Genomic DNA, 27,798 nt, shown 5'->3' with positions numbered 1-27,798 from the left:
CTCCATAACTGTCAAAGATCTGGGGATGGCAAAATCATCAGCATTGTGTTCCTTCTGACACTTTTGTACTGATGAATGTAATACACATTTTAGGCACTAGGAGCCACTAGTGTTAGCTCAGTCTTTCAGTGTTTGTTCATCAACGTAACATGGGTTATCATACATTATACTTCATTATTTATTGATGTATTCAGAGACATGTATGACTTATCTGATAACCTCAGAACTCCATTGTTTTTTTAGCCTTTGATTCTAGTTACACTACAGAAAAAATGTACAGTAGTATGGACAAGAAGTCAAGCACATTATGTAAAGTGGCTAAAGCCCCAAAGCTGTGAATTGAATGAGTTAGCTGTATGTCAGCATTTAATCAATTGTGGCTTGAGGCAGAAAACGGTTCACCCAGCATCTGTGTCACACAGCCACAATATAAAATTGCACATTGTGAGCTGCACAAGGTATTTATGTCAAGTTTTTGTATTTGGAGAGCCCTACTTGTGGCCACCCCACCATATTACCATGGTGGGAGGAGCCTAACACCTGCAGCTCTGAGCAAATACCACTTTTATTTTCGAGTTATCCTTCACCCTTGTCCCACATATAAAGTGAACTCACTGGTGGATCTCGTATTTTATGGAGACTCACCTTTGTTCATATAATTGTGTAACAAGCAAGATATTGGGATGAGCCCTTTCAAGATGGTAATGCTCCCATGCAACATGAAATTTGCAAGTGTTTTTAACCAAATGCCTTTCATGCCCTCCAGAGGTAACAACTTCACTTGATGGCCCTCAGAATAATAATAGAGCTGCTCTGAAAGCACACAATGAACCTCCTCCTTTGTGGACATACGAGTATCAAAACTGATGATTCAGTTTTTTTTTTTTTTTTTTTCCTGTTGGCACATTTAATCACCATTTATGACAGCGTTGTCAGCTTGACAAGTCAGCATCTCAGTTAAAGGTGCAATGTGTAAGAGAAATAGGGGGCAGCATTTCACCTCCACTGGGTCCATACAATGGTATGGACCCAGTGGGACAATGGTCTGGTTCATAGCTTTCAGAGTTTTGAACAGTCACAAATGACTCCACAAAAAAAAAAAAAAAAAAGCATCAGAGATTTTATTTTGAGCTCATGGAGCATCGTTTTGGACACTTTTGGTCCCAAAGCCCAGGGTCCAGGTAGACAATGGATAGAGTGAAAAATGGTTTGCTACTGCTGCTCATAGTTGCACAACCATTCACACGCTCATAGCAAAAAGCAGAAATTACTGTTCTGAGACAGAAAGAAAAGTTGAGTAAGGATTTAAAGATCATTTGAACAATTCTTGTTTGGTTCTTAAAAAAAACATACATTGTTTAAAAAGGACCTCAGAGATGCAACAACAATAACTTAAAGTAAATGAGTACAACAAGTAAGGCATCAGGCAGGTGCAGAATAAATATCAGATGTGTATACACTTAATCAATGGCATATCAAGGCTAGTTTATCTCAGAGGTAGAGAATGTCCATGACAAGACGACAGCTAAAGTGGCCAGTTGCTTAATACATTTTAAGCGAGTGTAGACCAGTTACAGATTTGTCACTTTATACCAAGTAGTTTTCCTGTTCTCAGTTTAAGTGGTACAGTGTACCATATCAGGTGAAAATATGGTCAACATTTGCCAAACGAATCAACATTCTCATAATATGTTTGCATAAACATGTTTACACAACTTACATAAGCACTTGCTATTAAGGCAATAACTTTGATGAACTGCAGTAAAGAAGTCCAGTACTGAATGCGGAAGGTATATAGACTGTGGATACAGACATCACTAGAACCCAGCCTGGATCACAATAAAGGCTGTGCAGGTCGAAATATGCGCGCTCTGCAGTTCAGGGGTCACCAAAGCATAGGACAATCTAATTGGGTGAAGCCAGGGTCCTTCCTCAGCTCCCAGTACATGTTGTTGCTCACCCAGGTATCATCCTTTGACTTCCTGTGGAGGCAAAAGAAAAGCAAGGGAGTGATGAATACCGTGGAAGATAGTTACGCGTGTTGAAATTCTGACACAGGCTGCTGTTACAGGGACAAGCTGCATGTAACACTATTACTGGAAGTACACTCACATATGCCTCTCAGTGTTAAAATAATACATCTTGATATTTAGGTTACCTGAAGAACTTAGGTTGCGGTGTTACGTTGTTCTCCTCCAGGACTCTCCTCCTCTCTCTTTGCAGCTGTTCAATCCGCTGCTTCTGCTCCTCTGCAGCCTCCAAGTTCCCCTCCTCCAGCAGTCTGCCAGCGAGACACGTTCATTATGCATAGATGGTAAAACATTCATCTGCAATATTCAAATTTAATACTTAAGTTCTTTGGTTTTACATTATTTCAGTTAGGTAACCTAATTATGGATAAACCGGAAAATACATAACACAGAATATTGACTAGAAGTGTTTTTTTTTTTTTTTTACTTTGATGGCAAAGTACTTCTTCTGTGAAGTATACGCATGGTGGTGCGCTTGTGCATTCTTCAGACTTTCAAACCTTAATGTTAGCTAAAATTAGATCAATCTGAAAAGCCTCTGCAGTTACTTGCTATTTTTGGATGCATTTTGATCGGTTGGGTGAGCATTTCTTTTGAGATCCACGTCAGATGATGAAAGATGCTCAGATACTCTGACATTGAGCCGTTTCTTTTTATATTGATACCAGATGATACACTGATTCTCTGACAGAAATCTGTTTTAACCATGTCTTTGAAATCGTCTTCCCGTTTACCGACATTTAAGAAATCAGGTTATTGAACGGCAACAATAACCACTACCTAAGTGCATGAAAATACAGTTGTTTATTTGCTTGTACCTTTGGTCCACACGTAGTCTGGTGTCTGTGAGCGGTAGCAGCAGTTTCAGGGATGGGTCCAGCTCGTTCAGTTCAATAGCAAACTTGGTGAAACCGTAGTACTGGTCAAGGTCTACTGGCATTGCATCTACATTGCACATGAATAACATCCACTGTGTCAGATGCTGTCATAAGAAGATATGCAATGCAAAAAGGCGTTCAGTGCATTCCTATGAAAGAAACTTGTCATACTTGCTCTCCAGATGCATGTGGCTGAGGGTGGGTCTCCACAGAAAACTGCTTCCTGCCACTTTCCAAAGAGTCTGTGGACGACCTTTCCTTTATTATCTGTGATGGCTCCCTCCACCTCATTCACACTTGAATTCCAGTATTTGGCCTGGGAAAAGAATTGGCAGGTGGAGAAGAACATAGTATTATGCTCTTCGTAGGCATGACTAGACAATGCAGGGATCACCATCATGTCCTCTTGCAGTCAGCAAGTGTTACTGTTATGTGAATCAATCACAAGCCCCAGTGTGTGCTGGGCTGGTGTGTTTATCGGGAGATGAAGATGCATAATGAGTTCTGACATGTCCGGACTTTCTACCCTGCACAGCTTCACAGCGTCTTTCAAATGGGCACACGCTAAAGCAATTAACCTTTTGCTCCCAGTAAAGGCTTCCATACATCAAACACTGAAAACATCGAGGGGTTCTTGGTGGCATGCAGGTGAAAAGCACCATCTGTGTAGAAGGTTTATGGACTAATGAAGGGACTACCGCATGTATTCTGCCTGTGGGTGATTCATGTATAGTATAGAAAAATGCCTTTTTTACTGCTTGCAATTTATCAAGATCAAAACCCCTGGGGTTCACAGAGGGATGTCTACAAACACAAGTATATGGCAAATTAGAGAGAGAGGAAAGAAAGAAAGCGCAACATTATGATAGACCTGGAATACATTATAGACTATAACTATATTTTGTCTTGTCTTGCAACACCTTGCAGGGAAGCATAATCCAGCGTTGAGTGTCACATTTACAAAATAAATAATTTGAAGTCTTGAGTAGCTAAAGTGCATAAAAATAAAGAATTTCTATCTTTTGTATTAAGCATTTTTAAACCTTTTTAATGCTTGCCTCACCTTAACAAAAGTGATCTTGCACTGACAAATGTCACTGCTGGAGTTTCTGATGGAGATCTCCCCATAGTGCTCAATCCAGCGCTGTCCACTGAGAATGTTGTGGATGCAGGAAGTCACTTTGTTCCACTCGTAGTGGTCCCCAAAGCTAGAAAAAGGGGGGATTAAAACCACATTCCTTTTAACTTGACAGATGTAGACATTGCTTCTTAATTGACATGGTCGCTGTGTACAAGTCTGTGTGTCTGTCCAGTCCTCGAGCAAATGATAGACGCAGAAAAGACTCACCCTGGCAGAGTTACATGAGTGGTACCAACAGGAACAATCTCCATTGACTTCCCCCAGAACTTGTTCTTACACCTCACATCTACAAAACCGATAAGAAAACCAAACGATTGTTCACAATAACATTCATCTCGGATGACAAGCAACTGCTGCAATCTTTACAGACACTGACAATGATTCAGATTCATTTCTATATTCCACTACCTTGCCAGAAGATGAAGTTTTTAGACTCTGCGTGGCAAGCTGAGATCGGTGGGTGATGGCTGACCTGGCAATGTAAAGGGGAACAAAACGCATGCTTTCAGTGCATTATTATTATCATTATACTGTGATTGTCGATAGCACAGAAATTGGGATTCATGAATACCTGCTCTGCAACAAATCGCAAGCCTTTATCTGGCCTGTCACATTCATATGTCTCCCCCAGGAGGGGGTTGAAAGGCTTTCCCCCAGTTCTGTAGTAGCTGGATGCATAGCCTGATACAACGAAAGTAGCTACGTATACCTGGACAAAGATAAACCAAAACAGTTAGTAATGCTTTATTTATCTTTTCTATTACGGAATAATGAGTCTCCTCAACTGAGGTGGAGCAAAAAGCAAAATGTACCTTAAAAGGATAAAAAAAGAACAGATCATTGAACTAGCTGAGATAGATCATCATTTTATAGTCCCTTATTATTAGTCCATTCAGTTTTACTGTAATGAGCAGAGTAAATGTCTGGATAGTCCTCCATTAGTTGCACTCAGCCAAGAGAGCACTGATAATTACTTCCACATCATAATGGGAGGCCAAAGTTTAGAGCTGACACCAACTTCATATGCTATTAATTTCACATGTATATACTGTATATGGCATTTTTGTCCTTAATGACTTGGCGACTTCAAAGGCTGTATCTTCTCTGCACCTTCCACACAAAACAATATTCAACCAACGAACTCCATCACTCCAAAGTAACTCAATGCAAATGTGAGCAAAAGTGAAACACTGAAAGAGGCAGAATCTTCCTGCTGGTCTCTTGCACACGATGTCCCTGGTCTAGAGGATTAACTGCCAGCAAAACGAAAATGGGTGTCTTGGTGCTTATAATTGTGCTTGACAGTCACTTAGAGGAAAGAAAATCGCCAAATTTTACGTGGATGGCAAAGCCAGTGAGCTGCCATGAGCAAACACCAAGCCTTTGCTCAAATTGCCGTCCGATGTCAACAGAAACTGAATCATAATGTTGCCATTAATGTCAGTTTGGGCAGTTTTTGTTGAATGGTGATGCCAAACTTTGAGAAAGCCCAAAAGTGTGTTGCTATGAATTAAAGTTTTACTCAGCAGTTGGACAGAGGTGTGCAGACAACCAAGACCAGTAGGGCCGAGAGGGCTGATGACCATTGAATGACTATTTTTGTTGCCAAATACTAGCTACTTGTTGCCTCTTGGAGAAATGCTGAGTGAATGTAAGTTGGGCTTTTACTGTGACTGGTAAAAACAGAAGGAGTGAAGCCGTTACGTGCTGCCGTTGAGCCTCCATGTTTTTACTTTATGGAAACCTCTAAAATACCAGTTTCTCAACATCACATGCACAAGCAGAATGAAAAAAAAATTGTCTCTTTTTGGTCCAGGATTTGATACGTTTTTCATCAATTCTAGCAGCGAAAAAAAAAATTCTTTTAAAAAAAAAAAAAGAAAAAAGAAAAAAAAAAAATCTTAAAACTTAAGCTTCACTAAGGGCAACTGCTTCTGTCATAGGGGGCCATTTATGTGCTAAAAGTGAAATTCTGATCCGAACTAAACAGACTCAAACAGCAAGCAGTGAATTTGCAATCTCACCATACGTTCAAAAGGGTCCTGTGTGTTAGCAGCCCTGTCTAGCAGCTCGCTGTACTCCAGCTCCTCACACAGTCTCTGCAGGGTGTTGAGCGGCTCATTAAGTTGTACAGGCATCGCCACTTTGGACAGGTCTTTGCCGATGTTGTTCCTGAGGATGTTCCACAGGCTGATGGTGCTGTTGTTGGGGCTAGGCGAGGGCAGGCAGGATCTACGCTGATAAAGGACAGAGTCTGGGAACAGATGGTGTAAGAGGTCAAGACACCGGCAGCTCTTGGTGTGGTCAATGCAACCAGCAAATATGGAAATTAAGTAATTGTACAGAATGACATCTGAACCCATAAAATTGCACTGAGGCCTGTATTGTATTAACATTTGTATTAAATCTAGTCCACAGTATATGTCCCATAGTTTACCCGAGTTTGGTCTCTCATTTTCTGTCTCGTTGCTGAAGTTGTCCATGGAAATGTTGTCACTGATGTCACTAATGTAGGAGTCATCGTCTGATACCTAAAAAAAGATCAAAACCTTAGCTGATAGAAACATTTTTAATACCACCTGCAGAAAAGGACTGGGCAGGTCTCTTTTAACATCCTGTCACATCAGCAGACAATCTACTGCGTTAGAGATGAATGGTCCCTTGGGACCTAGCGACTAATTTGTACCTCAACTTGCTTTATTTTTAGATTAAAGTAATTAACTTCCATTTTCACATTACTTTTGCTCCAGCTGTGCTCTGATCTGGCATGCTGCTTGAACACTGGAGGAAAAGGAGACTGAAGTGAGGGCTTACTGGTTTCATGACACACGTCATGAAAACTTTACTTTACACTTTAAAGCGATGGTTTCTCTTTGCAATAGAGCAGCACTGAATTGTCCCAATGTGCCTACAGGTTTAAAACATTTTGCAGACAGAATGGATGAAATGAAGTTTGATAATAAATCAAGAACCTCTGGTGGAAATTTCATTTTCCGACCCATCATCTGGATTAATTTTTTCTCTCCATTTTTCTCATCCAACAATAGTTGCAGCAAACGAGACAAATTACATTACATTTACAATGACAATATTAAATGCATTATGCAGCCATAAATGTCAGTTTATGCCACTGGCGGATTTCTTAACTGCTAACGGTAACAGTTTAGCTCTCACACTCACCTCATTTTCAGAAGAACTAGCAGATAGTAAAACTTCCTGTGCATCGAAGAACTCAGACAAAGACTCTGTGATTGAAGCTCCGCTCTCATTGGATACTTGGTGGACGAGGGGATGGGATTCATCGACAGAGTCCTGTTTCTAGGGGACACAGTGTTCACAGCTATAATTAAGAACAAGAAAAGGGCAACATCATCACAGCCAGAAGGGGCGGCGATTACAGGGTAATTTAGAATAAAATACCATCACACAATGTGTGGATAGTGAGATTATCAGAACACACAAATCATGCAATATATTGAAAGATAGTCACATATAAATATATTGAAAGACAGTCACATATAAAACATTATTTCAGAGTCCAATTCAGTCCAAGGGTACACTATATTTAGTGATTCTATTATGAAATGCTATTTAGTTTCCTAGAAGCTTATATTAAAATAAAAGAAAAAAATAAAATATAGAAAATTGAATTGAAACATTATGCAACAATGCACATAGAGTCTCTTTCTTTGTACACAGCAACATGTGCCATCGTTTGAGTGTTAAACAGACATAAATTGGCCAAATAATTCATTCTACAAATCGGAACACTTCAGAATAAAAAAAATTGTATAAAGACGGGATCTATTTCACAATATATTAAGAATATATTGTATCAATTAAACCTATTTCTAGAGACTGTATCACAATATATTACTGTATTAATTACAGGGAGCCAGCCAGAAGTGCAAGTGTGCAACAAGTGTGCATACCCACTCTACTGTCTGACAAGGTGTTGACATAAAACAAGATGCGCATTCAAAATGAACTCATAGTTCTTCTGAAATAAAGTTAAAACATGTAACCAATTATGAAAAAGAAGCCCATTTCACAAAACCACACATGGAAGTGAGCACGCCCCTGCATCCTTTGTTATTGCCGAAGCTGATTAATGAGCCTGGAGATAATCTCAGAGGAGGCATATTAGTTTTGCACTGTGTGTTCATACAAATTTCTAGGGACATGATTAAGTAGATCAGCTCACACTCTCTGGTCTGCAAATCAGATTAAGAGTGCAAAGAGCTTCCTTTAGGAGACAATAATGTGACAGGTAGCCATGTGATAGAGAGACACAACCACAGGACTGAGAGGAAGCACTTTCTTTTACCCAAATAATGGAAATTCCAATTATTTGAGGCGGTTGTGTTCCCTTAAAGTTTGTGGTGAAGAAAATGATGTTCACTTTTTTTATAGTCACTGTCATCATGAAAGAAAGTGAGTCGAGTGAGGGGGTGTGGAGGAGGGCAACATTTGTTGAATCTGGATGAGAAGGAAGGGACAGCTCATTCATTCTGTGGCAAAGTCAAGACTGCGTGGGATGAAAATAAAGATAATAATAATCATCGTGGGGGGGGGGGGGGAAGGAGTAGAGTCACTGCATTCCCGCACCCACCTGCACAGGGGCAGTGAGATTTATAAGTGTGGGCTCTACGATGTGGGACTCGGCATGAATCTTGCACAGTCGCTCTCTCAGCTCAGAGTTCTGGGCTAAAGCCTGGGAAAATAACCAGTGGAGACATTGTTTATAGCACACACACACACAACAAATAATGCCTTGGACACTGAATACTGATGAAATCCTGACTTACGCTGTTCATCGCCACGTGTTTTTACAAAAGCAGGCTTTAAAACATGCCATTTACCTCAGAGTCATGTATGCGTTATCACTAAACTAGGATACTCACCTACTACTGACTATGTGAGGTGGAGTAGGTAGAAGCTAACACCCAGCACGGTATTTAAAGTCAAAGAAATGTGTTGGCGTAGGGAGCACAGAAGTTCTAATGTGGCTAAAGAAGTCAGCATGACGATGCCTGTGTAACCGTAAAAACAGAAAATAGAAAAGGCCTCTGGGTAGGAGGCAGCAGCCACAGGAAATATGACTGTTGAACATGGGCATGTTTAGGTGGGCAGACATCACACCAGCAGCTAGTAATCCCTCTAAGAGGCTCGACAATGTGTCATGCCTGACAATTGATGTGGGAGGACACGGCTTCTGAGAGGAGTGTAACAGTCTAAAAGAAAGTGGAATACTTAACTTATTTCTACTGACTGATACCATTTCTGTGTCTGTGTGTGTTATTTCACGTACCGTGGACAGTGAGTTCTTCAAACTGACAACCTGCAGTGAGGTAGGGGGAATTGTTTCGTGGTCAACACATTGTTTTAATCTCTCTCTCTCAGATGTTAGGGAACTCAGGGCTGTCTTCATGGTCGCATGCACTGCAGCAACAAGAGAAAAATAGGGGAGCTTTAACTGGAGACCCATTTGCATTCATTTCAGAGCAATGCAGATCCAATCACAATACATCCAGTAACAAGTCTATCCCACCAGGCTTCTAATAAAATGGAAAATTTTGATCATCTCCGATCGCTCATTAAGCTGCAATCTTTGCTGGAAGACATTCATTTTACCAGGCACTTCACAACAGGTGCTTGGGAAGCCACATTAGTGACTAGTGCTGGCAATATTAAAGCATCGCTGTATTAGATTCAGCCCATCACAAATCCTTAGCTTCATACTCCTGAATGTGCATAGATGTGGTAAACAGCTGAATCGACAGCTGTCCCCTGTGGCAAAAGTTAAAACCATTTTACAGAAAAAGTGGGAATTGTGATGCCATTATGAATATATATTTCAATGACGGAAAATGAAAATGACGGAAAATTAAAAGCTCATAATATTTGACTCACAGTTAGTGGCAACGCGGCAGAAGTCCTCCTGCAGCTTGGCCACATCAAAAGTGGAATCCAGGGATTCAGTGTCGGCCTTGTCATTGGCGAGTGCAGCAGTGGAGAGGTTGGGGTTAGAGGCATGGAGGCGCATAGAGCCGGAGGAGATGCAGCTCGGTACCTAGAACAGGAGGAGTAGAACTTGGAGAGACTCGTACAAAAAAAGATGAAATATGATCACACTTTATTGTCGTGATGTCTACCTGCAGAGTTGTTTTGACATCTTTGTTGTAGTTTTTAGTGCGCCATTTCCTAGGTAGTCTCTTTTCCTTCTTGGGGCTGTCAAATGTAGATGCCTAGAGAACAAAAGGAGAAGATATTTATTGTCAAGGCAAAGAGGAATATTGTCTTTTAAGAGGCTTTTTTAATATGAAATGGTTTCATTGCTGGCAGTAAAGTTTCATTTTGTTCTATATTTAGTAGCGAATGACTTGGGGGCATCAAAAAATATTGGTGGAGAGAAATGATAAGATGAAACAAGACAAGATACTTTACACAAGATTCTTAGTCATCTAGTATTTTGGATGTGATGAGGTTAATTTACTAGACAGTTTCTCAGACTTAATCTTGAATTGCAATTATGATGAGCAACCTGCTCTGCATGTTAAAGTGAAATGAATCAGGAACAATGTGCTGACCTGCAGTGCCTGGATAGATGGAGCAGAATAGGTTCGGTGCAGGACCTCCATACTCTGAAGCAGGTGGCTGAGCTCCAGCAGGTAGACCTCACAGACTGACAAGTCTGTTGAGTGTAGGACAAAGATCCACACCAAGATAAGATGGTCAAGAAGTGGGGAGAGAGTTGTCACGAATTCCCCTTCATATTAGTTTGTTTTCATCCTGTCTGCTTATTTTACTAACTCTCCTGTCATTTCAGATCCTACCATTCACACCCGATCATCTCTCATTCCCCTCACCTGGTCCTCCACACCCATCTCACCTGCAGCCCATTCCCTCATTAGCCCTCACCATTTAGGTCCCCTCACTTGCTCTTGTTCCGTGCCAGATTGTCTTGTATGTTTTTTGCCAAGTTCTCCAGCGTACCTTTATATTGTTCATGATCTGCCTGTTTTCGACCTTGGATTTTTGCCTGCCCCTTATTGGATTTGTTCGCCTGTTTTGACTGACCTCCCGGTTTTGACCCTGCCTGAACTCTAGTAAAAGAACTGAACTTATATCTTGTCTCCGAGTTGTGCTTTTGGGTTCTAATATCTGTAATCCTTACAAGAGTAGACAAAAGAGAAAATGGATCAGAAAAAAAGGAGCAGTGCAGAAACACTTGCATGTAGTGGTGTGGCCAATAAGGACAGACCCACTAACCGCTCCCTGTACGGACTGTACAAATACCCTAACCTACTATCCATGAAGTCAGTGAAAACAAGACTTTGTTGTACGTAGGGACAGGTGACCAAGCAACACAAGTCAATCACTTTACAAAGTTCACTTAAGAGTTCAGAAGAGGAAGTGGCTTAAACAGATAAATGTATCTGATTAATACATTTTAATGAGTGGTAAACAACTGAATAAGTGGCAATCCTAACCCCTGTGTGTGGATTGTTTTGTGTACATTTTCCAAGATTTCTACATTAGAAAATCATAACTTTTTACTTAATAACTGAAGAAAATGTCGACAGGACAGATCATCAGAATACTAATGAACTAAAACCGAGACAAACTGTTTAATCCACAGCGTCCTAACAACAACATAATGCCAGTCCTATTTTACTTGCAAATAAGACAGCAGGCAGACAGATTTATTGGTATTAAATGAAGCATTTGACAAATGACAAAAACTTGACTCACCAAGCTTACCTGCCTCTCTTACTCTCAATGGCAACTGAACTGTAACTAGGAGGCTCTGAATGGAGCACAAACCTTCATGCACACTGAATAAGTGGATGGAAATCCCAGATCTAACCCAAATATTACCAATAGTTCTTAGCTCTCAGCCAAATCAGATATTTAGAGTTTATCGACATCTTGCTAAGAAACCAACAGAGGAGAGGGGAGTCACATACGTATTAAGAAGTACATCAGAATACTAGTGAGTGTTGAGAAACTCCACAAATCACGAGGGACAGCTCTACTATCTCACCTTTGGAGCACTTGTCCATGTCGTCAGATGACTGGAGCCAGGCAGCTACTTTGGCCTGGCTGTTGCAGCTTAAAGGGAAGTCTCCTGCAGAATGCACTGTAGACTGCCTTCGTATAGACATGCACTGCAAGAGCAAACAGACCCAAAGGTCAGTCCAATAACAATTTGCTTAATTCATACAATTCTTCAATAGGAGGACTTCGACTTCACTAAATATTGTAGATGAAATAATGACATTTATGAGCAGATTCTATCTTAAATAGACTCGTTTCAGTTTTCAGTGTGCTGGGTAGTGCACGCACAGGTATACCTTTCTGATAGAGGCACTCTCCGCCATGCTAGGGGAGTTGGGGGAGGGGTAGTGGGAATAGTAGAAGGACTTCTCGGTAGGGTACATAGCAATCTCATTTTGCCGATAGAGCCGATGGTGACGCAACTTGGAAACCCATTCATCAAACAGCTCCTGTGACTTAAGCTGCAGAGCAGATACCATAATCAGGAATCAACACAAGGGCAAGTAAAGTGAAGGAGGCGTGAAGGTGGAAAAACACACACGGGTACTATAATTCTCCCTCAGTCACATAAGGTCATTTTAAAGCCTTTTCAATGTTAGCACCTGTTCCAGGAGTCAAAAAGGAATAATCTGATGTTCAACATCACTTCCAGTAAATATGTATTCATTTACATTAATTAGCCTTGCGGTTTACCTTCAGGTGATAGATGTTTTCCTCAGCATCAAAATCGATGCACTTGGCTTTCTTCTTAATGGCCATGACAGAGAGACCAACGTCAATGCAGCCATGCAGTTTCCTTTTCTCAATCTGCAAGGCAAAGTCAACACACACAAATTATGAACGTTTTGGACTAGAGTTAAAACAAATGCAACGGGATGCAGTTTAGTTTTCAAACACACTATTATCCTTATCATCCTTTAATTGGCTCTGGCAGCACTGGCCGAGCAGAGCCTCTGCATGGCTGATATAATTAGGTGAAATTGGTGGGTAAAATGCTCCTTGTGATTCACATCAATGAGATTGTAAGGGAATGAGGGCCTTTTGTGTCTACGGGCACAGATATATATATATATAAAGATATTTTTGCAAAGACAACAAGCAGTACAACAAGATACAAAGTGTCCTTTGTAATCTTCTGTAACTGACAACCACATAGTATGCAGCCAGAAGGCTGTTGTACTCACATCAGCACTGCACTTGCCATACTTCAAGATGCCCTTGTCCAGGAAGAAGTATCTCTGCAGGGAGAGAGGAGGACAATGAATCAATGAGATGCAGCCGGGATGCAACACCCCTGACAACAAATCTTAAGTCACTGTTATGACTCTGTGATCGTGACAGAGTATGCCTCTTGTTAATGCATGATATTAATGTCTCTGCAGTGAGAGGTTTGTCATCCCAGGCTCTTGTCTTGCATCTCGTCTGCCTTTATTCATCTTCTTCTCACTCTGTTGCAATCTTTCTCATCCCCTCTATTTGTAAATGTGATTCTTGGTGCTCTGTTGAATGCACAACGACCTGAAAAGCTCTAACTGTGAGTCAATACTAAATGTATACAGCTCTATTAACCAACAGGCCATCAGCTAATGCCGCCAGGTAGTATCATCCCAGTGAAAGCTTTTAGACAGTCACTGACCCTGGTCACATATGACTCCTCTGTGGGTGGAATCATCAACTGCATAAGCTCATTCAATTAGTTTAAAACACAAATGAGTCACGTCAGCACATTTTTAGAAAAATGAATCAGGAAAGCGTAAAGGGTACGACTGGGAAATGGAAATGAAGTTCAGTTGTTGAATACGTCTAGAAATACGTCATAAAGTCTATCACTCTGAGAGAAGATTAAGTGTGAGTCAATGTGTGTCATTTAAGAACCTCACATTTGATTGATTATACCTTATGCCAGCCTTTCATGGGCCACTTTCTCTTCTTCAGCATGAAGCCCTCCTGTTTCTGGGGCTCCGGGACACTGCTGAAGCCTCCTCGCAGGCCCTCCACTATTTCCCAGCTGTCCTGTGGGCATAGATGGTTTCTGAGAGCTCTGACATGATAGATAGATGTTAGCAGCTTGTGCACGGTGAGGTTACCTAAAACTAATGAATCATCCACATAACAGAGTCAAGGTCTCAAAAGCATGTAGCACTTTGTGGCTGTTTACATTTTCAGTCTCTCCTTCGATGTAGTGTCAGTTAGTCAGTGGGAGGCCGTGTGAGATGAGAGTTTCATCGCTGAGGGAAAATTCAGCCCTATGAAATTTGGTGACCAGTGTGGAGCTTCACACACTACTTTCACCTCATGGTCCCATTTAGAAAATTAGCTTACCTGTCTAATCTCAACTCTTCACAATAATCATTTCCTGGCTGAGATTAGAACGCTTTATCCAAATCTCCCTGTAAATAAAGAGATTAAGGTGATATTTCATCACAGACTAATCCAGACAGCTCTGTTATGTACTTCAGCGATGATAATTCCAGGAAGGCAGCATAAACAGAATGCACAGAGGGTTTTGTAACATCTTTGTGGACACAGAGACTATTGCATTATTTGTGGTCTATATCGCTTTTAGTTTATATTGTCTAAGCGTTAATGTTTTGGCTCTTAAAGTCGGAAACATAACCCCTATACTATACCCCTGTATAATACATTGGGTTATAGGGCTGGGCTATAGGGCAATTCTGACATAGTGGCTACACTTGGTATTGCAGTATGACGTGACGCACACAGGCTTAAAAATACTTCCCCCGTTTACAATCATAATGAAAAAGAGCAGCAGCCAACCAGCTCATCTAAAGAAAGTCTCTATCATGCATGCTCTAAAGGCTTTTTCAGTGCCCCCGGTGACCAACTTTCATAGAACAAATGTGGCACCATCTTGAAACGAGGGAGGGTCAAATGAAATACACTATTGAGTTGCACTGAGGGAAATCGAGGATGCAGTGTTTTTGGAGCTTGACCCATATTAGGGGGAAAAAAAATCAGAACATCCACTGCTGCTTCAATCTTGACCTTTTGTTGTTGTCATTTTTGTCTTTATTGACAATTTGACAGTGTAGAAACAGACAGAAAAGAGGTTGAGACCGAGTCTTTTTTTTGATATACAACAAAGGTCCCCTGCTGGAATCTAGCCAGGAACATTGGGGTCATTGGTTAGCGTCTTAACCATGAGGTCAACAGGATGGACCCATGAATATTTAAAAAAAATTGTGAGTCTCCCAATTTTTCATGAAGTGAAATGCCTAATTTCTTGAGTCATTTATGGAGCACAAATGCAAAACAGTCCCTAGTTCCAGCTATCGAATTCATGTTGAAAAAGCAGTACTTTAGGATGATATCTTATCTTAAGGTATTCAAGAGGGACAAAAACTCAAGCACAAATGATGGTCACATCACAGCTACCCAGAGGGACTTTGGGTTCTTGGCAGAGGTTTGAGGTGACTCTGTGTTTGTTATCTCAGTGTGTCTCTGAATGTTCCAGTGTATAACAGCTCGGGCTAGACAAACTCTATCAGTCAGAGAGGCTGACTGCTGTAGGTGAGGCCGTCTAAAATAAACCCTCATTTCTGTAAGGGGTTGGGGGGATGTAGAGGGCGTGGCTTGTGGGTTGTTCGCTTTCCCTCAGCGCTCATCACATCTCCCACTGAAACACTCACAGTGAGTCATTGTCACACAATGCTGCCTGGGCATTTTTCCTCAAGGTCGAGAGATACTTCCAGAGACAACTGACAAGAAGACATGTCTTGATACAAGGGTAGCTCTCAGCATAAGAAAATTGTAAATCATGAATCCAAAGTTGTACACCCTGCTGCATATAAAGACATAGCTCGACATATTGGGAAATTTGCTCTCTTGTCGAGATTTGGAAGAGAATATCGATACCACTCTCATGTTTGCATTGTAAATATGAACATACGGGCCGAATATAATTAGCTTGGAGAACAGCTGCTTACCTGGAGCCGTGTGACATTTGTGTGGCTTCAACAAGGTCTTTCCAGTTAGAGTTTACCTATTTTATTATTATTTTTTTTTAGCTACAAGTCTAAAACTCTGTTAATCTATCACATCTAAAGCTCACTATTTAACATGTTATATCTTGTTTGATTAAACAAAACAAAGCAAAACATATTGTAGAAAGGACAAGTTGTGGTTGTGTTCCAGGAAGTTACTGCACCCCGCATAGTCCGGCATACAACCCCCTGTAAAACGTGATGTTCTAAAACCTAAAATAAACTATGTATAATGGATTCATTATTGAGCTGTGGGGGAGCTGGTTTTAGAGTTGTTCCCTGTCGCCAGTCTTAAGTATCATTTCCTGGCTCCAGCTTCATATTTACCATACAGTGATGAGAGGGCTATAGATCTTTGCAACTAACTTTTTGCCAGAAAGTGAATACATAGGCATATTCCCCAAAATGTTGAAACAGGATTTTGTGATCTTATCTTTTGTTTAAAATCCCCAAATCATTAGCTTAATTATTCAAAGCAATTACAACTTGCAAATACAACTTGGATTCGTTTTTATGGGTGATCTGAAACTTAGATTGAAACACATCTCCAGCTCATGAGGTTTGAAACAGCCATTTTGAGAAAATGTTTATTTATTTATTTGTTTGTTTGTTTGTTTGTCCAGAGGTACTTTACGAATTAAAACACTTTTTCAGTCCCTGTATTTTTTGTTACTCTAAAGTGATAGACCACTCATCTCTGTGTGTCCTGAGGGAAGGACTGGAGTGAACCTTTATTACTTTCATTTCCAAACAGAAGAGCTGTTGCTGGTAATGAAAAACGTACGAGTCTGCTGCCTGCAGATAAACACAAGGCAAAGGCAACTGTTTGTTCTTGGTGCTAATATCAAAGCACATAATTGGAATTGCAAATTGGAATTTTTCTAATTCAGAGGACTCAAAATGTGTCCACATTTGGAGGAAATGTATTTATAAAGAGCCAAATAGAGTCCTGTGAGAACGTCTAAGAAATCCGCAGGGCCTATTAGCAAAAGTCATTCTCCCGTGACACAGAGATCCCTGAGGACAGGCAGTATCTTTTTTTGCAATAATGTACAGTCAGAAAAATAGAATGTGGAAAAGTTAATTGTTCAAACTTCTCAAGTCCTACAGTGTCAACACTGTTGTGCGTTACCTGTCGGCTGTCGAGTTTGGATGAGGCGCTGCTGTTGCTGCGTGACACGGAGGATATCTTCTGCGACATGGCTGAACTGCGCTCCTCTGAACCCATCTCTGCAGACCGGCCAGTGCAGGCTAAGGCTGGAGTACCAGGAACATTCTTCGTCTAAGAGCAGATGGGGTTAAGAGGAGAGAGGATGGAAAGAAAGATGGCTTTAAGAGGCGAGCCATTTAAAAGCCTTTTAGCGCTGTCTCACTGAAAAATGCATTAGGTTATTTAGAGCGATTCGTTTTTCAAACGTCACGTTGTTGCAGACTATGGGGTGTAATGAGAAAAGCTACTCAGAAGAGTTTTGAACATAAGCAAATGAAATTGACCGACAAGATTGGAGAATATAAATTGGTGTGCAAAAAGAAGAGGCCGCAGGTTTGAATAATTCATATCTTACGCTTACAGAGAGTTATGGATTGTTAGCATTTAAGAATCATATGAATATAAACTACCCACCAGAAGTATGTGCGTACAGCAGTGTTGGAAGATGTAATCAGACCCAAATAAAAGCAGTACTGCAATACTGAAATACTATTACTGCAATTCATGCAGAATGATAAAAGTAGTGGAGTACAAACTATAGCATTTCCAGTGTAGTGGAGTAGAAGTATATTGTAGCTTAATATTGAAAATACTCAATAGAGAACAAGCTCCTCTAAGTTAAACTAAAGAACAATATCAGCTCTTTCTTAGATTGCATCACATGGTTCAGTATTTCAGTAACTGATCTCAATCACAGGACAGTGACGTCACATGTAAATATGCAGTGAGATGTAATATCATCACTTCAACAGAGTGTGAAAATAAATAGGCCTCTTTAGTAAATGGCAACCCTCAGTCATATGCCACACTTCACACAGACTAATTAACATTATGTTCATGGTCCACCATGTCAGCACATATACAGCCACATTCTGCTAATGCACTGTGAGTGGTTTGTCACAGGAAAGCTGATAAACAAGCAGGCATGAGGTGTAAATCATGTTGTCCCATGAGGGAACAAGCAGCAGGTCATTAGTTTAGCTGTACTGTGGATGCACAGAGGTACTGAGTTTGTGGACCATTAGGTTTGAGATCACCGCTTCATCAAAAGACCATCTGTGAGATCTGTGAGAGGCAACGCCATGATTATATTTTGCCCTGAGTTTCTAAGTATGTTCATAGTTGTGGTTAGGGCTAAATAGATCTTCAAGTACTCAGTAGGCAATATTCTGAACTAAAACATTATGATATTATGAAGGACATATTCCCTCCTATTAAGGAGTATCATGATCTGACAAATGTATGCAACATTCTACATAAAATAATCAAACTACTGTTCAGTGTAGGGCTGCAACCAGTGATTCATTTCATGAAAGATGAATCCATTTTCATTAAATCTATGAAATGATAAAAACATAGTGAACAGTGCCCATCATAAGTTTCCAGAGCCCAGTGTTACATTGCTTGTTTTGTCAAAACAACAGTGTAACAGCAAGTATTTGGCATTTTCTATTACATTTTCTACTGTAATGCATTATCGGGCATCTAAATAAACAAATTAAATTACATTTTAATTAGTTTTTGTTTCTAATTACAGTTTTCCTGGAATTACAAAATCAAACAGAATTTTCTTTGTGTTGATGACACAATGTGATCATATTATCGTGATTTCTCACATTGTCACAATTCCACTGAAGTCAAAAGACATACAAAACAATAAAATAAATTAGCATCCAGTCATATGGCATATTCGAATACAAATACATATTCTTACACCAAATGTGCCTCAAAGTGGACCTTATGTTAAGATTTGATTTTGTTGTCACACTTTTCTTTCTCACACTGAAAACTATGAGATGATCAGACACTCCATGTGTTGACAACCACTTTAAAGCAGCAGCAAGGTTAATCACATTTACCTGCCCTAGCAAGCTTTGTGCTGCAAAATGGCCACAGTCTCTCGTGTTGGACAGACAAAACCGTAGTCATGTGAAACCTCCGTCCTTCCACTGCTCTGTCTGTGGACCACAGGTCGCGGTTTACACTGACAGACCTCAACACCCCAAATGCAGCCACAACAATGGATCAAAGTCACAGGACACACAAAAGGACCCGGCCGCAGGACAGCACATCTTGTGTATTTTGTCAGCTCAACAAAACCAGAACAGCTAAGCTACAGACAAACATGATTTATGAGATAATGTAATCCATCCACTCCATCCACTCCATCTACTCCATCCACTCCATCTCCTATGATTTATTCATCAACTTTCCACTGATCACACCTGCTATGCGCAGGTCTGTAACACCTTCACCATTAAAGGCACCCTTTCATCTGATATAACAACGCCACTGCTCAGGCTTTAATCGAGGCTACGGCAGTATTAGATGCTCCAGTAATTACCCTTTCTCCATGAAGAGCACACACTCTCTGATGGCCATAAAGAAATGCAGTAAGTGATTGCAATAAAACTATATTAGATTACAGCTGCAGGGGTTAGGGTTACTGTTAGTATGGATTTTGCTTTACTTCACTTAACCATTGTTGCTGTCATTTACAGACTGAGAAACACAAGGAAACAGATATGAGAATATGAGATAAAAACAGCGTCTAACATAAAGACATTGTAAGTCACACATACAGTGGCTGTGGCTCATGCTAATGAGCAGAACAGTCATACCTCAGAGCACAGCTTGGTGAAAAGGGGGACGCTGACAGGCAGTGAGTGCTGATTGTGTCAAACAAACAGAGGGAATCACATGAACACTGACAGCTACAGAGGACAAAAGATAAACACCAGCCACGGGTTAAAGCTCTACTGTCGTCAAGATGGCCTCCCTTTCATGTATGAATGCATGAACACAAAAAGACACAATACATATGTGCGGTATCAAATGCAAAGCCTGGTGATAATACAATATAAAAGCATTACAAATATGCAACACAAAAAGTGCTGACTGCTGTATTTCAATAATAATGCTGTATTTTGTAATAAAAAGTTTTTAGTGGACAGTACGGTGATATCTGCAGATGCCCATTTTTGTCACAGTACGACGATAATATAAAGAGATGATCAACGCCCATTTTCTGGGCTTGATAATATTACAGAAAATAAAGAAAAATTAGAGGCTCTGGCATCATTATACATCTCGTCAGACTCCCTGCATTTAACTATAAATCTGTAATTTATCTGAGTGACAAGCTAACTGAAGTTCAGTCTATTTGTAGTATAATATATAAGCACTCATTTAAATCATAATATTTTATATATAAATATAAATGTAATATTTGTTTCAACGAACAGATATACACACCGATGTTCTCTTCAAAGTGTCTCTTATACAAAAGGCTAAATTAGTTACATGGAGAGGTGACAGACATCGCTTGAATATTGAAGTAAATGGTGGGCGGGTGGAACCTGGAATAATGACAAACCAGCGTGACACAGACAGTCTTTTAATTTAGCACCACCAGCAGATCAACAGTTTTAATTGTCCAATACTTTGGTTTATCACCTTTAAAATAATGACATTCCCATTAGCATCACACTTCAATTTGTGCTTTTCAAATGTTAACATGCTAACACCCTAAACTAGAACGATGACAATGGTAAACATTTTACCCGCCAACATGTTAGCATTGTAATTGTGTATATGTTGCGATGCTAACGTTAGCATTTTGCTCAAAACAGCACTGTGTATACAGCCTCAGAGCGTGGCTGTGAATGAATTTTGTTTTAATATGTTTTGGGGGTGTTTTATCTTGTATTAGATAGTAAGCATTAGAGCAGACAGGAAATGAGGGGAGAGAAATTAGGGATTATGCAACTTGGGCTGCAACCAACGATTATCATTTTTGATAAATATTTGGCATTTTTGCTTGAATTACTTAAACTACTATCAAAATAGCCAATGAACTTTTAAGCTGTACATGCAGCAAAGGTCTCCGGGTGGACTCACCCGTCACTTAACCTTACAGGATGCTCGCAGGCATTTTATACATGGCTTACAGGCATTTTCTTACCACAATAAATCAAGTTATTCCAATATATATTGAGAAAAACTCATCTTCCAGAAATCAACAACTATGAATGTCTGCAGGTGCTTGACAAAACAAGTCACAAGATGCTGATATTTTATACCTTTCGAAACTCTTATGCCTAGTTATGTAACTTTAAGGCATTCCAGACAACTGTCAACAAATCTTTGGTCAGCTATACATTTCAGTTGAAGTTTTAGATGGCTTGATGCCCTTTTAAGCTTCACTAACTAGATTGACAGAAGCTGAAAGCCCTCTATTACATTCTGCAGTTCATGTTGCATATGTTCGGCTGTCCTTCCACTGTCTCCAGAGTCTAACAAAGGGCTGACAAGCCCAGCAGGCTTTCAGGCATCATTAGGATGTGACTCACCAGAATAAACGTCTGGCTGAATGGTGCAGCTTTCTCAATATATAGAGTCATGTTTGCAATAATGACAGGAAACACTGATGCACCAAAAGTGACTCAAAGAAGTTGGGTTGAAAAATACTTTAAAACACACAGTCAAAGTAGTAAAACTAATTTTAGGAAGACACAACACTGCTAGAGTTCAGTAATGTCAAGTCAGAGAAAGTGTGCTTTAAGAGGTATGGTTATAAAGATGGAAGATTTACTTTTACCCGGCAGAGAAGAGAACCTTTAAATACATAAAGGTTGACAGCATCCTTTAAAATAACAATTCATATGCAAAAGTCAGCAGTGAGAGTTGAATTATATTTCAATTCCAAGCCATAAAAAGCAGTTTCTCCACATGTTTATGAGGCCTTTGTTTATGAAATAACCAACGTTTATGTATAAAGCAAACAAAGCTGCAGAAAGTTTTAAATAAAAAGAAAATGCTTTTATTATATTAGATTAAAAGATTGGCTTTTCAGCTTGAACTGAATATAATTTGATTTCATTTGATGTGTGAGGGCTGGTTTGATAAAACAGAAGAAACTCAATATTGATTTAAAATTGCTCCATACGGCAAAAAAAACACCATAAGCTTCGTTCTGGTCCTTTCAGCTCTGAAACAATCAGCATAAACTTAACAAAACAAATGGCCTCTGCATTCAACAAACACCCAACATGGTGTTGTGGTAACCACCTTATCTGTACAGTCCACCAGCCATTCTCTGACAGATCACTTCTCTCAATACAAAGCTCTTTAGCGACAAAGCAAACTCTGGCGAGGAGAGTAGCCTACCTCTCCTCTAACGCGGCCATACTTCCATCTGGATAACCCCAAATCAGAACCGAAACACTTGCCTAATTTTATTTGCCTTTAATCTTTCTCTGCAGGATAAACTCATCAGAAGCTGGTTTGTCATGAGCACAGCTGTCATGTGCAAACAGCACAGTCATAAAGAACATTTTCTGATTGTTGCTTCCCGCCAAAGGACACACATTGGGCTCTCATTTGCTGTGTCTAAAACGTACCACTTTAATACCAGTAATGTTATTACATCTGCGCATTACCCTGCTGGGATGATGCCACTTAGCCTCTGTGATTTCATTATGTGAAATGCAGAACAACTCTTTCTTGGGTGGGGAAGAAAAACCCTGATATAAAAGGAGAAAAGGAAATGGCGGTGTCAGAAATCAGCAGGAAACAATATTGCATTTTATTATTCCATATTTCTATGCTATGACCGCAGCAACAAGCTGATGTAATGTCTCGGAGGGGGGAAATCCTATAAAAATGCTGAATATTTACTGTAAGATTTAAAGTGAGAGTTAGACACTTTGGGAAATGCCCCTATTTGGTTTCTTCAGAGAATAAAAGGAGAAGCTTGATAGTGGTATCAACCTTCACATCTAACGCGACGCGAATGACACGCTTAACGCGGCACGAATAATTCACGGCGCATTTGGTGTGCGTTAAGGTTGAAAGGTGAAAGGTTGCCAAGGCCAGAAGGAGCCACTCCAAAAACCAATCTCACGCTGCTGAGCTTAAAGTGTGCACGTCTTGCTATCTGCAATCTTACATTTTTAGCAAGAGGAAAAGGAGTTTGATGCCATCTCTACTCATCATGTTCACCCCCAAGAAAGAGTTATGCCTAATGTCTAAGTCTAATGCAGAGTTATGGTTGAGATAATGAGAGAGAGGCAGATAGAGTTCCTCCATGATAACTTCCTGCAGCATAAGACCTTTTTTCATTCATTTCTACTAAACTCTGACATACGACAAGCTTTGTCACACATGCTCACAAACGCATCCTGTTAATCAACCACATCCTCAACGTGCCCCCCCCCCCCTCCCCCACACCTCTCAATTACAATTTCTGTTGACTGCTCCGAGTTTGACAGAGGTCCTCTCCTTTATTATAGTCACAGTGTTTGGGAGCCTGACAGACTCATAACTCAACACCACCTCATTAGGACGCAGAGTATAGTCACAGTTTAGCTCAACACTCACTGACAAAAGAGTGGGGAAAAAACATAAATGAGTAAAATTCTCCTCTCGCTTGCTGGCTCTCGTCATATGCAGCAACTCGCGTGACAGCATAATCCAGCTGTTGTTTTCCCAAATTAAAGATTACACTGCTTACCATTCAACCACTGCTCTGGTTAGGATGCAAAAGCAGCATCTGCACCTCTATTCTGATATATCCCAGAATAGAGGATGATGACATTGAGGTGGTCATTGTTATTGTTTGCATGCGGATCCAGTCTCATAACAATGGAGAAAAAATAGGCCTAAAAAGAAGGTATTACAAAGACTGGAAAGAACATCTGCACTGCCCAAGAAATCTCAAAGTCCTTTGAGTGTATATACTATATATTTAGACATGGCATCAATTTCAATTACCTTCCATTTATGGACAGACAGAGATAAACTGTCGGACTGAGAAGAGTTACCGCGTCTTGAGAGATTTACTTCATGCTGGAGTGTGGATGAGCTCACAGTATGACTCCCTGTCTGTTATAGTATCATAGAAGATACTACAGCACCAGAAACTGACTCAAACTGTGGCTGACAAGTTTGTGTTTTTGTGGTTTGACTGCAGTTGTATTTTTGGGGACGATATTTGCAGCATGTGCTTTAGTAAGTATGGTGTGATCACATGTCACCCACAGATCTTTGAAGTCTGGTCTGTGTAGAGTTTTATTGACATCATTTACTGTAAAGTCAGAAAAACGTATCATCCCACAGGGACAATTTCACTATATGATCCTGACAACAAACGATAACATTTATTTCTGATTTTAATGACTGAATCATCTTAAGAATAAAAAATAAAATAAAATTGTCATCTTAATGTTTTAGAATGTGTTTTTCTTTTTAATAATGCAGACGTAATGAAATCATGAAAGCTGTCACTATACCAACAAGACTTAACAGTCTTCAGCCATGCTAGCAGCTCTGTGAGGCTGTACTGAGGCACAGCGGTGCTTTGAGCTAAATGCTGCTTTTAATGAGCATGCTAACATGCTCACAGTGACAATACTAATATGCTGTTGTGTGGCAGGTTATATTTACCAGGTTCACCATCTTAGTTTAGCCTGTTAGCATGCTAACATTTACTAATTAGCACTAAACACAAAGTACAGGTGAGGTTGATTTCATGGCAATCCACCCAAAAGGTTGGTCGGTGGACCAACTGACAGACAGACAGACAGACAGACAGACAGACATTGCCATCCTGATCAGCCAAGCCTCTAGCACCGCTGAAAACGCGAGGACACCCCCAAAGAAGCAGACCTGAGGACCATATTACATACTGCATGAAATGTGCACAGTCTCTGGAAACTCTGACTCTAATGCGAGTTCTGTTTTTTAATCTGTTTGGATGAAACTGTTGGTCTCTCTCAATGAAATATGACACTGCTAGCCGACTGTTGTGAAAACAAACAGTGGTGAAATTTAGCTGATCCTGTGCAGACTGAAACAAAATAGTTGTTGGCAGCATTTGAATTGAGGGACCACTGGTCAAAATCTGACAATGCCGATAAGGTGCTATCGGGAACAAACAGAATTTTGAAAAGGGATATATCATATCGTTTTTCATCAAAATCCTTACAATAGTGGATCAGACAGACATCACAGTCTCTTTAGGCATTAGTTCAGGAGATTTAAGTAATGATTTGAATGACATTTAGAAGCCAAGACTGACTCACTGAAAAGCATTTGTCCAAATGTAAAAATGAGTTGTCAATATTGTTTTCAGACTCAGTGCCGCCATCCTGTACGGTGGTGAACATTTTTTAATATTTCAGCCCTGCAAACCAGGAGAATAACCAAGGCTGTATGGACAGCTTTGGGCGTGTGCTATTTTTTTTGAAGTTAGTGCTGCCCCTCATTAAAATTTCATGCTAATATCTTGCAGCCTTTTACAGAGTTCTGAAAGCAGCCTTCCAGCTTCCTTCAGCCACTCTGATGCCTGAAGGAGGCTGAAGACAACCTGCCATTAAAAAACATATAATGAGATAGTCAAAGTCACTTTGACTGGAAAACAATCAGACAGAATGACGTAATATCAAGACAGTCTGATCTTATTTATTTAAACTCTAACATTATTGTTATTTCATATATTTCGTCCTTGCTACTGTATAGTACCATCGTCTTCTTTGTTACTTTATTGAAAAGAAAAAGCAGGCATTAGTTTCTCTGTTGGCTAAAAGCACATCTACCTGTTAACACTTGAAACCACATGAATTATTTATGGAGGCCTACTGCCCACGCAATAACAGGCAACACCTGCCACATGCATGAGATGCTATTTATCCACTTCCTGCATCATTCACTTGCTGTTTAGCGGAGCAATTTTACACTGGTTACCTTATAACTGGAAATACTGTGTTTAGGTGATTGCATTGTTTGGTTGTGCACATTTATTCAAAGATTGAGCTCGACACCGGGGTACAGCTGAAATGACCGTGGAGGTGACCTCATGCAATGCCATGCCCCATTGCTATTTTAGATAAATGTCTTGCACAAACAAAGAGTTTTTTATTTCTTTCCTGCTGCTGCATTCCACAAATTCTATTAATTCCTCTCCCTCACAGTCTCCCTGTGTCTGACTGCAATGCCTGATTTGGGTGTGTTTGGAATGAAAAACCTCTAGGGGCTGCAAGAATAACAGGTTGGCCAACAAACAAGCCTCAGAGCTGGGTGAACAGATGGACAGTGTAAAAAGAAAAGTTGTCCACATGCTGAATTTGAACACTCCCCCAAGTGTTTACTAAAGGAGCATCTCAAAAAGCAAAGTTTTCAGTCTCTGCAAATTTTTTGCACGGTTTGTGATTTTGTCCTTCACCTGTAAACCAATCTGAGGCAAGATGTGCTCACTATCCTCCTTCTTTACTCCGTGTCATGTCAGACATTTTTACAGAAACTCTCAATGCCCCCTATTGAGCCTCACACTTAGACACACATAGCCAAAGCAGCCCCTGAAAAGCCTCCTCTGTTTCATTGTTGACACAACACCCAAAAGAGCTGAGATAACCTTGTGTAAGTCCATAAATTACAACTCGTCTGCAAGTGAGCCACAGTAACTAACAAAGCTTTGACTCATTTGAGTGGAATTTTTTGGCACAAACACCTATATTCAGCACGTCAATCACTGTTATTATGGTGTATTTACACAGAATTGTAATTATCTGTGAGTGTGCTTATAACTGCATACATATTCTCTTATGTCTGCCATCTGCATAGTAACAAAAGTTATTGGAAATCCACCATATTCCTGTTTTTGCTCAAAACACTGTAATAAGTATGAGATGCTGAGCTCAAAGCTCCGATTACATCTGAAAATGGATCCTATCTGCCCTCACTATCACACACACCCACATCCACTCAGCAGAGCGATACAGCCACTCATACATGCAGGCATGTTATTCATACTTTTGGCTTGGGATTGAGTTTTACTGATAGCTTGCTCTGTGTTCATTCATATGGAAACAGTAAATTATCCACAACTTGTTTTCACTTGTCTCAAAAAAGAGGAAGGAAGCTCAGAGTTACCATGGAGACTAAAATTATATTTTAGTGTTTATTGTATGAATCACAGGTTATGGTCATAACAGGAATATTGCAAAATATCGACTGCTTGGAAAATCAAACAGGAGAGTTAAACCCAGTGTTTAAAGTAGGCACATGTAGTTTACATTTGGCTTATTTCACTTTGAAGCTTTACAAGTGAGCACTCGGAAATCTTACTGCTGTACATGCTGCCTCAAAGAGCAAGAAAACAGGAACTGCAATGCACTTTTAAAAGCACTTGAATTATTTAACTGACATGATTAAGAAGAGGACAGGACAAAAAACGCACTCACCTTGACAAAGTTACAGATGTCAATTCCAGTTGATGAAGACAGATATGTTGGTAACAGTCGGTTTGTAACCCAAATGAGATAACCAATGAAGAGGTACTCAAATTACAGCCTCAGACAGACAGCCCGCTCTCTCCAGTCAGACATGCACACACATGCACCATCCAGCCCCGCTCTGAGGAGCATCAATTTCTCCACCGCTGTATGGAGGCGGGCACCACCCTGCGTGACTGACT

At 40.2% G+C, this 27,798-nt stretch overlaps 1 protein-coding gene across 3 annotated transcripts; it reads right to left on the bottom strand.

The window, feature by feature from the left end:
- osbpl3b (oxysterol binding protein-like 3b) lies at positions 1 to 27,722 on the bottom strand. 3 transcript variants are annotated; one of them, XM_031853154.1, is made up of 23 exons: positions 27,566 to 27,722; positions 17,247 to 17,396; positions 14,007 to 14,123; positions 13,295 to 13,348; positions 12,804 to 12,917; positions 12,407 to 12,571; positions 12,097 to 12,220; positions 10,640 to 10,743; positions 10,205 to 10,297; positions 9,963 to 10,122; positions 9,361 to 9,491; positions 8,662 to 8,763; positions 7,230 to 7,367; positions 6,487 to 6,580; positions 6,074 to 6,303; positions 4,621 to 4,758; positions 4,458 to 4,521; positions 4,257 to 4,335; positions 3,972 to 4,116; positions 3,080 to 3,224; positions 2,849 to 2,975; positions 2,159 to 2,281; positions 1 to 1,982 (listed from the first exon to the last, which is right to left on the bottom strand). In XM_031853154.1, exons 2-23 carry the CDS (start codon positions 17,340 to 17,342, stop codon positions 1,886 to 1,888), a joined length of 2,640 nt encoding a protein of 879 aa, XP_031709014.1. In that variant the 5' UTR covers positions 17,343 to 17,396; positions 27,566 to 27,722; the 3' UTR covers positions 1 to 1,885. The 3 variants fall into 3 exon arrangements, with proteins under 3 accessions (XP_031709014.1, XP_031709016.1, XP_031709017.1); XM_031853156.1 differs by lacking the exon at positions 8,662 to 8,763; XM_031853157.1 differs by lacking the exon at positions 27,566 to 27,722 and having other exon boundaries at positions 2 to 1,982; positions 14,007 to 14,151; positions 17,247 to 17,348.
- Between the last annotated feature and the right edge of the window lie 76 nt (positions 27,723 to 27,798).

The sequence above is a fragment of the Anarrhichthys ocellatus genome, unplaced genomic scaffold (assembly GCF_004355925.1).
Source record: "Anarrhichthys ocellatus isolate YVR2014 unplaced genomic scaffold, GSC_Weel_1.0 scaffold13, whole genome shotgun sequence".
Lineage (NCBI taxonomy): Eukaryota > Metazoa > Chordata > Actinopteri > Perciformes > Anarhichadidae > Anarrhichthys > Anarrhichthys ocellatus.
Note: the sequence above shows the minus strand (reverse complement) of the source record. Positions and strands in the feature narration are given on the sequence as shown.

Bases quoted from the DNA above. Each gene is read 5' to 3' on its own strand.
- osbpl3b (XM_031853154.1), bottom strand. From the start codon at position 17,342: ATGGGTTCAGAGGAGCGCAGTTCAGCCATGTCGCAGAAGATATCCTCC. The intron at 4,759-6,073 runs GTGAGATTGCAA...ATCTTTGTCCAG, and splicing joins AGGACCCTTTTGAACGTATG to GTATACGTAGCTACTTTCGT. The intron at 2,282-2,848 runs GTACAAGCAAAT...TCTCGCTGGCAG, and splicing joins AGACTACGTGTGGACCAAAG to ACTGCTGGAGGAGGGGAACT.